The 15,137-nt window shown below is 42.0% G+C and overlaps 1 protein-coding gene across 2 annotated transcripts in view; it reads left to right on the top strand.

The window, feature by feature from the left end:
• The window catches only part of Mtmr6 (myotubularin related protein 6), a 41,575-nt gene extending 26,667 nt beyond the window's left edge, over window positions 1-14,908 (top strand). Inside the window, exons 6-15 of one of the 2 annotated variants that reach the window (XM_050152268.1) lie at window positions 2,450-2,584; window positions 3,592-3,705; window positions 5,141-5,273; window positions 6,099-6,208; window positions 6,531-6,656; window positions 9,022-9,071; window positions 9,436-9,636; window positions 10,838-10,969; window positions 11,608-11,734; window positions 12,816-14,908. In XM_050152268.1, the coding sequence (XP_050008225.1) occupies window positions 2,450-2,584; window positions 3,592-3,705; window positions 5,141-5,273; window positions 6,099-6,208; window positions 6,531-6,656; window positions 9,022-9,071; window positions 9,436-9,636; window positions 10,838-10,969; window positions 11,608-11,734; window positions 12,816-13,064 (1,377 nt within the window). In that variant the 3' untranslated portion in view covers window positions 13,065-14,908. The remainder of the gene's footprint in view (window positions 1-2,449; window positions 2,585-3,591; window positions 3,706-5,140; window positions 5,274-6,098; window positions 6,209-6,530; window positions 6,657-9,021; window positions 9,072-9,435; window positions 9,637-10,837; window positions 10,970-11,607; window positions 11,735-12,815) is intronic. The other variant, XM_050152267.1, reaches the window with a different exon arrangement.
• Window positions 14,909-15,137: the final 229 nt, after the last annotated feature.

Here is a 15,137-nt window from a genome sequence, read left to right as displayed (position 1 = left end):
TTCTGGCTATTACAAACAATGCTGCTATGAACATAGTAGAGCATATATTTTTGTTGCATGATAAGGCCTCTCTTGGGTATATTCCCAAGAGTGGTATTGCTGGGTCCATGGGTAGGTTGATCCCAAATTTTCTGAGAAACCGCCACACTGCTTTCCAGAGTGGTTGTACAAGTTTGCATTCCCACCAGCAATGGATAAGTGTACCCCTTTCTCCACAACCTCTCCAGCATAGGCTATCATTGGTGTTTTTGATTTTAGCCATTCTGACAGGTGTAAGATGGTATCTTAAAGTTGTCTTGATTTGCATTTCCCTCTCTGTTGGAATTTCTATGTCCTTGATTGTCCTGGTGGCTTCATAGGCCTTGTATTTCTTAGAACTTTGTTCAGGTAAATTTTTAAACCCAAGTTTCTAACTTCTAGTACCTTAAGCCATAGGGAGTTTCTTGGGCACACCCTTTTAGAACACATTGTTTATTGGACAGATGCTAAAAATAGTCAGTGGTTGACTTAGTAATAGAGGCTAGGTGTAAAAGGCATGTAGAATGTTCTTTTAAAACAACAACAAGAAGCCTGTTTATGCTCAGAGAGCTAGGACACCACATTAGACAACAAGAAACTGACTAAAAGTTGTGTATTGTCAGAAGATAGGGGAGAACATTAAAAACAACATCACAGTCCTCATTTTCTTCTGCCATTGGAGTTTTTATGATAATATTTTGTGTGTGCAAGAAAAATATACAGATATGTACTTGTAACACTTTCCCCCAATGCTACTTTATTGGAGTGTTTCTGTAGAGCTAAGCTGGTAGGGCTATGGAGAAGAGTGAAGAAAGATACACGCTTCTAAATCTTTTAGTTTTTTTTTTTTTTTAAGATTTTATTTATTATGTATACATAATGTGCTGCCTCCATGTATGACTGCAGGCCAGAAGAGGGCACCAGATCTCATGGTAGATGGTTGTGAGCCACCATGTGGTTGCTGGGAATTGAACTCAGGACCTCTGGAAGAACAGTCAGTATCCTTAACCTCTGAGCCATCTCTCCAGCCCCAATCTTTTAGTTTTTTTAAGGAAGTAAAATATAGTAAAAGACAAACCACTGGTTTTTTATAGATATGCCTCCTCTTAGATCATCTTTCCTCATCTTTATGCCTCACCTTATAAAAAGCTTTCTGATTTTTAGTAAGGAAATAAAATTTCAGATGTTGTTAATTTATACTTTAATTCTTATTTACATGTATAGGTGCTTTTCTTGAATGTATGTCTGTGCACCAGGTACATGCCTGATGCCTATTGGATCCCCTGGAAGTATGTCTGTGCACCAGGTGTGTGCCTGGTGCCTATTGGATCCCCTGGAAGTATGTCTGTTCACCAGGTGTGTGCCTGGCGCCTATTGGATCCCCTGGAAGTATGTCTGTGCACCAGATACGTGCCTGGTGCCCATTGGATCCCCTGGAACTGGAGTTTCAAAGGTTGTGAGTCTCTGTGCAGGTGCTGGGAACCAAAACCTGGACCTCTGGAAGAACAGTAGGTGCTCTGACCTGCTGAGTCATCTCTCCAGCCCGAGATGTTGTTCATTTAAAAGTTCCTTTAAGGGCGGAATAGATGGCTCGTGATTAAGAGTGCTTCCTGCTCATTCAGAGGACTTGAGTTCAGTGCCTAGCACCCGTAGTATTCCCAGCAGCATCTTAGAATTTTCTGTTCCATATGTATTGCTAGCCCATCTTCTTTACTTGAACTTGAGCTGAAAGTTATTTGTAGCTCATAGAACCCCTGGAATACAGTGTTTCCTCCTTGATAGACAGTTGACCAAGTGCTGCTCCTTGGGGCCATGGTGTTTTTAATTTGGTGTGTGTGTGTGTGTGTGAACAAACTAGGTATGGAAACATTTAGTTTTCTTAGGAGTAGAGAATATTGGGAAGTGCCCTAGGGTTTTATTGCTGTGAAGAGACACCATAACCACTGCTACTCTTCTATAGGACAGCATTTAATTGGGGCTGGCCTACAGGTTCAGAGGTTTAGTCCATTATTGTCATGGTGGGAAACATGGTGGCATGCAGGAAGACATGGCCCTGGAGAAGGAGCTGAGAGTTCTGCATCCAGATCATTAGGCAATGGGAAGAGAGTATGACACTGAGCCTGGCTTGAGTAGCTAAACCTCAAAGCCCAGTGACACACTTTCTCCAAGGCCACACCTACTCCATCAAGGCCACACCTCTAATAATGCCACTCCCTGTGAGTCTGTGAGAGCCATTTTCATCAAACACCAAAGGAAATGCAGACAACACCTAGATTCTGACAGGTATTTAAATCAATAGTACTCAAAAGTTAATGCCTTCTTATTTTCTTGCTGACTTTAAAATATATAGTGTGTTTGTTTTTCACACGTTAGGCCTTTTTCAAAACTTCTAAGAGTCTTTGTATAATCTGGTTTGTCTTTTTAAAATTAGGCTGCCATTTGTCGATGTAGCCAGCCATTGTCAGGCTTCAGTGCCAGGTGTGTGGAGGATGAAAAGTTGCTTAAAGCCATTAGTGCAGCCAACTCAGGAAACCATTACATGTATGTTGTGGATACCAGGCCCAAGGTATGTATCCAAGTGCAGTCTCTTATCTTTATTGTTTATGTCTTTAATTGATGGGAATAAATATATGTGCCCAGAGATACTTGAATTGTAGTTTTAAGTTAATAGAGACTAATGTTATGAAGAAAATCAATCTTCTGAAGAATACTAATTAGGAGACCAGTTCTCAGTTCTTAGTGCCCTAAGTCATAATTTCTTCTTTCTCCTGAAATACACACACACAGAGGCACACACACACACACACACACACACACATCTTTACACACCTATATGGAACTCTGGTTTTTTTTTTGTTGTTGTTTGTTTTTTTCATGAGAAGCTATCACCATGTAGCTCTGACTGTCCTAGAACTCATTATGTAGACCAGGCTGACCTAACTCACAAAGATCTTCTGTCTCTGCCTCCTGAGTGCTGGGATTAAAGATGTGTACTACCACGCCCCGCCACATATGGAACTCTTGAAGATGTATTAAGTCTTATCTTAATACAACATACTACTCTCCCCCTAGTTTTCTTCTTCTTCTTCTTTTTTTTTTGGTTGTTGTTGTTGTTGCTGTTTTAGTTTTTTTTTTTTTTTTTTTTTGAGACAAAGTCTCACGTACATTTATACTGTGTAGCTAAGGATTGTGGTCATTCTGCCTCCACTCCCAAATGCCGGAGTTATAGACATGTAGGCATGTGCCACCAACCCCAGCTGGTTACTCTCTTTGTTACTAAAACTGTCGATTGACAAAACACTCAGTATTAAAATAATTTGACCATAATTTGAAAGATTAAAAACTCGAGGAAAAAATATTTAATGTAGGAAACACTGAACTAGAGAACTGTAATGAACAGGAAATTGCTGCTCTCCTGGCATCTGTGGTACGAGGCTAAATTCTTATTATTGAGACCGAGTCTGAGTCTGTGCTTCTCTGCACAGTAGAGAGCTGATTCTCATAGGACCGTGAAATTAGAGTGATTGCAGTCTTCAGCAGTGACAGCTAACTTTATTCTGATTTCTGTTATAGCGTCGCATGCAGAGCTGGTGGGATACACAAAAGGACATTGGCAGAATTATAGTGAGGATCTCTTCAAAGATCTGGAATGATGAGAAAATAAGAGAAAGCGATGAGAGAAAGCGAGTGAGCACTGTAGACCTCGAGCGACTTTAGGCAGACTGTGGAAGGGACACGGTGTTTCCCAGTGACGCTCACACTGTGCAGCCTCACCCAAGACCGTGGGACTAGGGACGATGAGGATAGCGCGAGTAAATTAGAAAGTATTAACAATTGGAAGTTGGTATTGATAATCTTTTGTTAAGTATAAAAGACTTTCTGAGGACTCAAGAGCTGGTAATGTCTCATAAGAAAAACTGTGTTCCCTTGTTACTTATAATTTAATGAACCAAAATTTAGGCGATGTTAGATATAAAAGATGACTATAATATGTACATTTTGAAGATGAAGTCTGACTGTGATTTGCAGCTTAAGACCTAAAAGTTTTTATTTATCTAATTGTCATTGATACAGAAAAATACTCTTTTTTTTGTTTTGTTTTGTTTTGTTTTGTTTTGTTTTGTTTTGTTTTTCGAGACAGGGTTTCTCTGTGGCTTTGGAGCCTGTCCTGGAACTAGCTCTGTAGACCAGGCAGGGTTTCTCTGTGGCTTTGGAGCCTGTCCTGGAACTAGCTCTTGTAGACCAGGCTGGTCTTGAACTCACAGAGATCCGCCTGCCTCTGCCTCCCAAGTGCTGGGATTAAAGGCGTGCGCCACCACCGCCCGGCTGAAAGTACTCATTTTTTCACTTGCTTTTCTACATTAAAATTAAGTAGTGATGATGTGGAAACATTTTAAATTTGACTTCAGCCATAGATGCTGGTAACTCATGAGTCAGTGGGTCCAATTCCCCTGTACTTGTTACCAACCCAAGGCCCATTCACTTAATGAAAAGTTAGTTTCAGCCGGTTTAGATCATTTTATTTCTTCATACTCCTATGAAAAGAATGTAATTATAGTAACATATTGTACGACAGAAGCCAGCAAGCCGAACCCTAAGGGTCTCCGATGAGTCACCAGTCTGGTTTTCCTCTAGAGACCAGTTTATGGGAGGCAGGATTCTCAGAGCTGTGCCAGACTGTGGGTGATGCTGCACACAACACAGCTGGAGCACAGCGACAAGTCTCCGTGCGCAGGCTTCATGGCATGACGCCATAGTCCACATCTGGCTCTCAGGGCACCTGTGCTTTGAGCTCACAGTCTGATTCTACAAACTGAGCTCTCCAGGAACCATTCCTTTCGTTCCAATTCTGAGTTGTTATGGGAACATGGGAAGCTGAATTGTCTCCTGAGTTGGCGAGTCTGCTGGACTAGACTTTCTGTGTGGCAGCCATGTTTCCCCACACACTGCCCTTCGTCGCTGCTGGGGATGTGGCAGTTTTGTTTGTTAAAAAGTAGTAGCTAACTCAATTTTGATGAGTTTCTTTAAATGCTCTCCTGCCTAAAATGTGTGATTTAGTGTTTTTTGGTAAACTAAAGATAAAAATAATTTGATTGTAAATTTCTAAAATTTTTAATTTTAGCTGAATGCAATGGCTAACAGAGCAGCCGGAAAAGGTTATGAAAATGAAGACAACTATTCTAATATTAGATTTCAGTTTGTTGGAATAGAAAATATTCATGTCATGAGATCCAGTCTTCAGAAATTACTAGAAGGTATGATTGTTGTACACCTTTTAGAAAACTTTGTGAGATAGAAATACAGTGGTGGTCACATAGGGCTCTGAATTCTCTGTCAGTCACACTCCTAAAGTCAAGAGAACATGGGATTGATGCTGATATTATACTTAAGATGGTAAAAGTATTATTTTAGTATCTAGTCAGTATAAAAACTGGTAGACTAGTCTCTCTCTCCCCTCCCTTTTCCTTCTTTCCTCCCCTTCTCTTTCTCCATCTCCCCCTTCTCCCTCCCTCTCTTTCTCGCTCGGTTGCTTGCTCATATCTTTTTGAGAAGGGTTTTATTCGATTCATGGTTTCCGTGAACTCATTCTGTAGCCAAGGCTTGCCTTGAAGTCCTGGTCCTCTTGCTTCAGCGTCTCAGGTGTTGAGATTCCAGGTCTGCACAGCCACAGCCAGCACCATCTTTCCTCGTCATCGAGACCTAGAAAGCAGTAATGTTTTTATACTTATAGCTCACTTTGGCCTAGCCACATTTCAGGTGCTCAGTGGCCCTATTTTGGGTGGTAGCTGCTCTATCTGCACGGTTCTAATGGTTTTACAAATCGCTGTTGTTAGAGATCATTGAATATTCAGCACATCCTAGTTATGATGTAATTAAACATTTGCACTACCTTTTTTAAGGTGATTGAACATTGCTTCTCCACCTAGGGGCTGAAAAATGTCCCCCAAGTGTTATTCAGCCTCTAAAGCACTTTTCATTTATTTGCATTTTCTCCACTTCACTCCCCTTGAGATATCCCGAAAGGATGAATGGGAGCTCTAGCCCCGTCCTAATCGAAAACCTTCCTCCCTGTTTCATAGTGAATAGCAACAAGGGGCTGTCTGTCAACGATTTCTACTCTGGTTTGGAGAGCTCGGGATGGCTTCGCCATATCAAAGCTGTTTTGGATGCTGCAATCTTCTTAGCCAAGGTAACTGTCTTGCATTGGTTTGGGGTTTGTCATGTTTGGGAAGGAATGGAGGTTTGTTCTTCTCAAACAACCTCTGCTCGCTCTTCTGCTCTTCTTCACCTCTTTAATGGAGCCCCTAATATAGAGGTTCACAATCCCCAAGTACTTAGAAACAACATTTTGTTTGTTTGCTTTTTGTTGTTTTAATTGCTGTGGCCACAGTGTCATTGCAGGGCCAGCTCTTCATTATAATGTATACCTTCTGGTGTGGGTTTCAGTCCAAGCCTTGCTGATTTGTGTGAAGGGTGTTTTACAGGACTCTGAACATGTCGTTTCCCCTCAGGCAATAGTGGTTGAAAATGCAAGCGTGCTGGTGCACTGTTCGGATGGCTGGGATCGGACTTCCCAAGTTTGTTCCCTGGGTTCGCTTTTGTTGGAGCCTTACTACAGGACAATGGAAGGATTCATGGTGAGGACTTATCCATCTGCCCAGGGGATGCTTGGCAATATTCAAAGACAGTTTTATACTAAGGTCGTACAGCTGGGAGATGCTGCTGGGCAGCTGACCCTGCATAGGACAGCTCTGGTTAAAGATCCTGGGGCCCTTGGTGTCAGCGCTTCTACGGCAGAGGACCTGTGCTTAGACTGATCTCCATTTGTGCCACATTTTTTTGGCAAAACACTTCAGATCTAGGGTTGGTATGCATCGTCCCCGTCTCCCCGCCACCGCCACCATCCTAAATTGTTACCAGCAAAACTGTTGCTCTTTTCCCCCACATGTTCATTTACATCACCATGATGATGAGGGAAACACCACGGGGTGATTGTTTTCTGTGAAACCAAATTTCTAGTTGAACAGTTTTCTTCTAGTAAGGATTTTATCTTCTGTTTTGCATTTGATTGGATTAACTTTCAAATTTTATATGTTACACCAGCTGTATTAAGCTAGGCCTGCACGCATAGCATTTGGGAGTGAAGACAAAAGTGTCAGGAGTTCACAGTCATCCTTTACTATGTTATCAGTTTGAGACCAGCCTGAGCTACCTGAAACCTTGTCTAAAACCAAAACAAAAATATACATAGAAATACATGGTGAGTATGTGACAAGGGTCAACACTGTTATTTGGCTCAGCTATCATACTGAATCAAATAGAAATAACAAGCTAACTGGAAATGGGAAACTACATGGAAATGGTGCTAATAACAATACAATTAAGCTTACTTTGTGAATATAAGTGACAAGTGTTATTCTTAGCTCATTGCCGGGCAATTGGATGAAGCTGTGTAAGAAATGACTAGGAGCACAGCAGAGCCCTTAGGAGATATAGGTATGCGTGAGGGAGTGTGAGAGTAAGCCTGGTCCCCAGGAATTACAGGGTGGGAGTCTGAGGAAGAGGATGCTGGGATGTGTACTTTCCCCCTGGGCACTGAGAGCTAGTAAGTAATACAAAAAAGCTACAGTTGCTTGATGAGAGATAGATACTCTGTAAAAAGTAAAAAGTTACCTTGGCATCTTGAAGTCAGAAGGGAGTGGGATGGATGCTGGGGGTCCAGGATAGCAGCTGTTAGGCCCACTAAAGAGGGAGAATTGAAAGTAAGGCAGCAGAGCACACACAAGTAGATGGAGGTGATGGGTTCAGGGGACATGGCAAAGGAGGACCAGTGCAGCCATGGATTAATGAGACTGGAGGAACAGAATCCTCGCCTAGGTTTCCAGGCCGCTGAGTCAGCATCTGCCGGTCCCTGCTCTTCCCTGAGCTAAGGAGAGCAGCAGGCTCGAGAAGATACCAAGTTAGGATGCATAGGATGGCGGAGGCCCGGTGTGACATCCATATTCCCACCCACGGTCACAGGGTGGAGGTGATAAAGCCATCCATGATAGAGCTGGGAATGTGCTTTATTAAGCTATATTAAATAGATTTAAGACAACATTGGCGATGCCAAAAAAGATGACCATCTTGACAAGAGCATGCTTGGTGGCTGTGTGATGAGAGTCTAAGAAGTTGCTTTAGATCTGACTGGACACACTAGAGATGTGTTCCCTCACTGGCTGTGGTGGTGTGTGTGTTTAGTTCTTGCACTTGGGAAGCTCAGACAGGAGGATGGAGCGTTCAGGCCAACCTAGGTCATACCTAGATCATATTGAGAAGCTGGTTCAAAAAAAAAAAAAAAAAAAACAAAGAGGAGCTTTTATTTTGGTGGGATTATTCAGTAAAGAATCCATGACATAAAGACTCAAGTTCAGCCAGGTATGGACGTCAGCTCTGGGATCTGAGTAAAAGCTGTCACTTTTATTGACTTTGGTTTGTTTTCCAAGAGACGGAGTCTTGCTCTTTATTTTCTTACATGTTTTATGTAAACAATGTGCAAATAAGCCAAATGGCTTAAAACACCCATCCCCCTGTACTACTCAGAGTTGGCCATTATTAGAGCTTTAGTTTACATTCTCCTAGTTCCCCTCTCCCAGCCCAAACTCTATTGGAGGTCAGGGTTTCCCTATAAAGCCCTGACTGGTCTTGAATTCTCTGTTCTCCTGCCTGAGCCTCTGAGTGCTGGATCACACCTGGCTTTTCCTAGCCTTTTTGATGTCAATTTATAGGTACAAAAATGTCATTCTGCCCTACCAGGTGTACTCTTAAACCCAACAGCAATAGTCCTAAGCCCATTTCGTGTGGATCTTCACTCTCTTGTAGCCCTTACTCCAGTCTAGGGTCTGGCCGTGTTTTTATCTGTAGTATTTTATCTTTTTATTTCTGTTCTTAGCAGAATTGTCATACATTTTTTACATTGAAAATAGTTATATATATATATAGTTGCTTTTGCTCTCTCACTAGGTTTTAATAGAAAAAGACTGGATATCGTTTGGGCATAAATTTTCAGAGAGGTGAGTGGCAATTCTATCTTTGCAAAATTGTACCACTGTGTTCCTTTTCTTGGGAATTTTCGCATCTCTGTGCTGCGAGAACTGTAGCTATGAATTGAATGAAGCCAGATGTAGCGTCTCTGTTAGTTCTCATGGCCATTGAGTTTTTTCTGAGACAAAGACAGTCTTGTAGCAATGCCGTCCTTGTACTTTTGGTCCTCCTGCAGTGGTTACAGATGTGCACTAAAATGATGGTTACAAGTGGACTTTTATATGTCTGTATTATGTGTAATGTATTAGTGTTGTGTGTTTACATTGGCAATACCTAAGTAGTGAACGTCTTTCAGAGGCATTTTTAAAAGCATGTGCTCTCTGCGGGGGCTAGGTGTGGCCATTTGGACGGTGACCCGAAGGAAGTCTCCCCGGTGTTTACTCAGTTCTTGGAGTGTGTGTGGCATCTGACTGAGCAGTTCCCACAAGCCTTTGAGTTCAACGAAGCGTTTCTCCTTCAGATCCACGAGCATGTTCATTCATGCCAGTTCGGGAACTTCATTGGGAACTGTCAGAAGGAAAGAGAGGAACTCAAGTAAGTGGGTGATAAAATGGGCCTTTTCCTCCTGCACGCCCCAAGTCAGCCCACCCTGGTCATGGCTGCAGAATGAAAGGCCTTAACAGTTTCAGACAGGACTGAGTTTACTTTAGAGTTTATCGTCGGTAGTTTTGAAGTTAAAGTACCCTACTAATGTCTTCCCAGGTAATAGGAAAAATACATTTTGAAATATATTTTAAATAATAATAGTATCCAGAAAAGTACATGTAGGATTTGTAGCCAGCTCAGTAAATCTCACTGCCTACATGTGTGATCTTTCCTAACAAGACTGTGTTTTGGGTTTGGATTTGGAGTTTAGATTTATTACAGTAACAGCGAATCTAGATCTCCCAAGTGACATAGAGAGGGGCTGGCCCTGGTTGTAGGTGGAAGACAGACACATGCCCACACTTCCAGGAGAGCTGACAGCAGAAGCGAGGAGACATGGGAAACTGTAAAGGTGTGCAGGGAGTAAGAGATGAGCGCATTGTGCAAAGATGAGCAATTAGCTTCGCGTTTTATAATTGGCCAGCTGACTTTTCTTGGGGTACAAAACTCTGTTTTAGGAAAACCTTCTCAATTGGTACCAAACATCTTCAAACAACAAGAAGAGGAAAATAACAATGGATATTTCTTAGTAGTCGTTCTTATAACATACATCTTAGGGCACATGGCACTGGTACATGCCTGTAGCATCTGTAAGGCTCACCTGCTGTGTAGAAACCTTTTCTGCAACCAGCCGTCTGTGTACTTTAGACAAGCATGTTACTGGTATTTCAAATTCTTCCCCTGAAATGTGTTTCCGTCCGTGTAATAGCTCTCATGGCCCAGCATGGGGTTCTGAGAACAAGGGGGAGCAGCTGCATCAATGCCCTGCCTCCGGTGGGGCATTCCTGGTGCCTGCATTCCTGGTGCATGAGAAGAATCCCCGAGTGAACATGGTGGGGCTGGGCAGTCCTGGTGTGTGAGAAGAATCCCCATGGGAACAAGGGTGAGAAACAGTGCTTGACCTGTGTTGTGCTCAGGACACATCTATCACACGTAGTCACAAATGAGAAAGAAAACACAGGGAAAGGAGAGCTCAGACAGTAGCAGTTAGTCTACAGCTGGAAGTCACTGGAAGCGACGGCCTCATCTGTAGAGTTAGCAGCATACTGTGCACTTGGGTGAGACTTCTGTGTTGTCCTTGTTCTCGAAGGTTGAAGGAGAAGACTTACTCCCTGTGGCCCTTTCTTTTGGATGACAGACAGAAGTACTTAAATCCTCTCTACAGTTCCAAATCTGAGAGACTGACAGTCTTGGAGCCAAATACGGCTTCTTTCAATTTTAAGTAAGTTGGCACCTTTGAAGCATTTATATGTGGTTTTTCTAAAACAAATTTTAGGGACTTTAAAAAGTATTTATTTTATTATTATTTGCATGAGTATTTTGCCTGTGTGGGTATCTGTACACTGTGTGTGTGTGTGTGTGTGTGTATGTGTGTGTGTGTGTGTGTTGCCTATGGAAGCCAGAAGAGGGCATCAGACTCCCCGTAACTGGAAAAACAGACAGTTGTGCACTTCTGTATGGGTGCTGGGAACTTAACCCAGGGCCTCTGGAAGAACAGCCAGTGCTTTTCACCACTGAGCCATCTCTCCAGCCCCTAAAACTATTACATTAATTAAACATATTTATGGGGTGCAATGTGTTGTATGACCAAACGAAGACAGTTAGCATTCCCATGCTTTTACATTGTTCTCTTGATTTTAATGAATAAACAGTGTATGTTTATGAACAGTGTGTTATTTTAGAACCTGGGTACAGCATGTCCTAATCAGACTGGAGCATCGTTACTGTGTGTGAGTTACTTTCAGTTGTTTACAGAGCTCAGAACAGGCTGTGTGAGCTGTTCCCACTTGACTGTGCTGAGAGCCTCAGAGCTCACTATTCCATCCAATGGTGTTTGGTAAAAACTTCTTTGTCTTAAAGGTTTTGGAGAAACATGTACCACCAGTTTGATCGGACGCTCCATCCTCGACAGTCTGTATTGAATATAATTATGAATATGAATGAGCAAAACAAGCAGTTAGAGGAAGACATTAAAGACCTAGAAGCTGTAAGTATTTTGGGTTGTCTAATAAAACATTTGTTTAATGTACTGCGTGAAGGTGTCTTCCATTTTGGGTTTCCTCAATTGCAGATGAAGAAAGTTGATTGAACATTTTGTTTCCTTCTGTTGAGAATAAACTTCCAAATGGTCTCACTTTCTCTTGGCCTGTTTGCCTTTTTTTGTTATGATTTGTCAGGGTTCCTTATATACAAGGTTCCTTATAAACTCTGCTCAGTTTAATGAAAATAACTGTGTCTGGGCTGTTCTCTTTTCCACCTTACTACTGTTACCCTTATGCTCTGTTACATGCGTGTATTAAATCTGTCTCCAGGATAAGATTTTCCTATGATCATTTCTCTGCCATCATATATTAACTAAATGAACGAATATGTCTGTCTGTATATATCTGTATACATATACACATATATATGTTTAAATCCTCAACAGTTGTTTCTGTTTAGGGGACTGTCCTGTCTGCCGCTGAGGCAGCCGTAGGGACATGTTAGTGTTAAGGCGAGGAGGGGCAAGACAGACAGCATGAGACAATTGTCTGGAGATAGTTGATTTGGAGAGTGTGATGCCCTGCCAAACGGCACTTTAAATCTTACGTTTAAAAAAGAAAAAAAAAATGTAAGAAGATTGTATGACCTCCCAAAGGTCACTTTGCGGCCCTTAGTGAGGGACACCCTCCGGGAATCTTGTCATGATCAGCAGAACTCTTAGCTCAGTAATGTGTGGTCATTGTTGTGTTATAGTGACTTCAGGTTGAGCATGTCCTCTACATCTGAGTCCTTATAAAATGATTGCTTGTTAAACTTAAGTATACGTGTGCTTCTGGCATGTGAAAGCCTAGCAATCTTTCCAGTCAAATCTGGTTGACTCAGTTGACAAATGTAAAAAGTTAATGAAGTTTTCTTTGATAAATTTTCTTTGATACATTTTAAACTATTGGGATTTTTAGTTGCTGAGTTTATAATTATGTCTCATGGATAAGGGGAACATTTGCAAAAGCAGATTTCCTTCATTTAACCTAGACTGATCACCTAGTATCTGTAGTTACTAATGTTTTCTCCATGTTCTGTCTTAGAAAATTACGCAGTGCAAAAATGGCATCCTAACGAAGGACTTGCTGCTTGGCGTTCACCCTGAATCGCCTGCCCTCAAAACCTCCCTGTGTCTGAAAGAGCAGAGCCTGCTCCCGGTGAACGACACGCTTCGCGCTATAGAGGGCAGCAGCCCAGCGGATAATCGGTACTGCGACTACCCCGAGGAGTTCTCCAAGTCGGAGCCTGCTGTGGTCAGCTTGGAGTACGGTGTGGCAAGAATGACTTGTTAGACCCCTTCAGTGTTGCCTGGACTGACTGTCGTGTAAGAAATGTGGAGCTGGAGGATGATGCTCTGTACACGTGGCAGGAGGATTTCTTGAATGACTTTGGGGCTTAGCAGCAGGTGAATAGTTGAGAAAGGGATCATGACTGCTCTTGAGACGAATAAGTCAGCTAAGTGCCGTTTGTAGCAAGAGCGATATTGTTTCTGTGGGAAGTGGGTGGTATTGGGCGCACTTACTGAAAATGGTTTACACGGTACACCAGTGAGGGACAGGCTGTTGATTCAGGTCTTAATTACAACCAAGCTCAAGCAGCTTTCCTTAAGTGTAATTTAACTGAGAAAACAGACCTGACAGTGTGACTCCTGAATGACTGGCGCGGCATGTGCTTTCAGGTCTGAGATGTGTGACTCTTTGTGTATTTTGCCACATAGTGACATTTTAACATCGAAGTGCCATGAGAAGTACTTCTGAGACAGCCTTAAAGTAAATTCTCAGCTTTTTCTTTTGGTGTTACAGCCATGGACAAGATGTCTGATTTCTCCTCAGTCAGCCTTACTTCATGGAAAGAACTGCACTCTCATTTCCTGACGGTCACACGCTGCGGCGGCGTTCCTGTACAGAGAGCCTAGACTCTGGCAGTTCGCAATTGGCCAAGCCCACCATGTTCAGTGCTAAGGCCTCGAGGGCTTTGTTCTGGTTGTCACTGGTTCGAGCTGCAGCTGACAGTTCATTATTTACAGCTTAGAGGACTGATTCCTTAGACTAGTATAAGCACATTTGGCATTTACTTTCAGATTACTGCATTCTCTTAATTCTTGCTTCGTGGTTGGCTTTAATCCTTTGATAACTGTACGTTTAAAGTGGCAAAGCTCTAACGTGTTCCGAGTACTAACTACATTCTGAAATGCCTGATCTCCTAGAGCATTTCTCTGTCGTGTACCTGCCTGTGAACTTTCAGGTGAAGTAAAATGGGGCGGACTGGTAGTGGGGGACTTCGCTTGGTTATGTGAGTTTTGAAGCAATCATTTTTATGTGGAATATGTTTCTTCTCTCTTAAAATATAGACGGAACAGAAAGGGAACACTGAGGGGAGCCAGTTAATGTCCAACAAAAGCAGCTTTAGCTCTGGGAAGGGTTTGTTTTCTTTGTTACAGTCATTGTTTATTCTGTGCACTAGGGCGTACACATCTTTTTCAAAAATCACCTCCAATTGACAGTATTACCAGCTGGCTTTAAAACAGAGTCTAATTCTATGGAAGTCATGAGGTACAGTTCAAGAGCACTAAGAAGTCTACATAAGTTATCATACATATCTCCTGATTACACCTGTATCTATAATATTTCTTGTATTAGTTTTGAACATATGTATCTGTTTTTGAACAAGAAGAAAGCTTTATTGTATGTGATTTTTCTCTAGTCCTGTTTATTTTTACAATTCACTTCCATAAAACCTATGTAATAAAAACACTGCATTTTAAAAAGTAACAGAAATGTACTATAAAAATATATAATTAATGGTGTTTAGACATTGGGAAAGGAAACTTAATCTCTGTGGCCACAACAGGAAGCTTTTGTGCCTTGGTTCTATCAGGTTGTGGTTTTAGACTCCTCTATGGCAGACTTCCTATACTCATCATTTTGGTTCATTATGCTAATCTCCAGCTTCACATACACATATGTGTTTGCGTGCTCACACACAGATAACATCCTGGGTGACGTACAGGGTGTATGTTGGCAAAAGTCTGTGTGAATGTCTTATAAAATTGGATTTATGTTCATTGTGTTTTGGGATGTATAGCATGTAAATTATTTCATGTATTATTTAAAGGCAATTAAATGTTCATGTTTTACTTTGAATGTTTTTCTTTTGGGAAAAAGCAAGTGAGGGTCTTAGAGGAGAGCCCAGTACCGTCACGTTACTAAACCAGCATGATTCCTGGCTGCGTGCTGAGTGCTTGTCGTTTGCCCGCAGATCAGTTTCTCCCTCATCCCTCATGAAGGAAACTTCTCTATGTAGCAGAAGGAGGCCATAACAGAAATCCACAATTGACCATGGGGTGCCCAGTCCCCATCAACATA

This window comes from Alexandromys fortis, unplaced genomic scaffold (genome assembly GCF_014885135.2).
Source record: "Alexandromys fortis isolate MF-2015 unplaced genomic scaffold, M_Fortis_MF-2015_v1.1 scaffold_75, whole genome shotgun sequence".
Lineage (NCBI taxonomy): Eukaryota > Metazoa > Chordata > Mammalia > Rodentia > Cricetidae > Alexandromys > Alexandromys fortis.
Note: the sequence above shows the minus strand (reverse complement) of the source record. Positions and strands in the feature narration are given on the sequence as shown.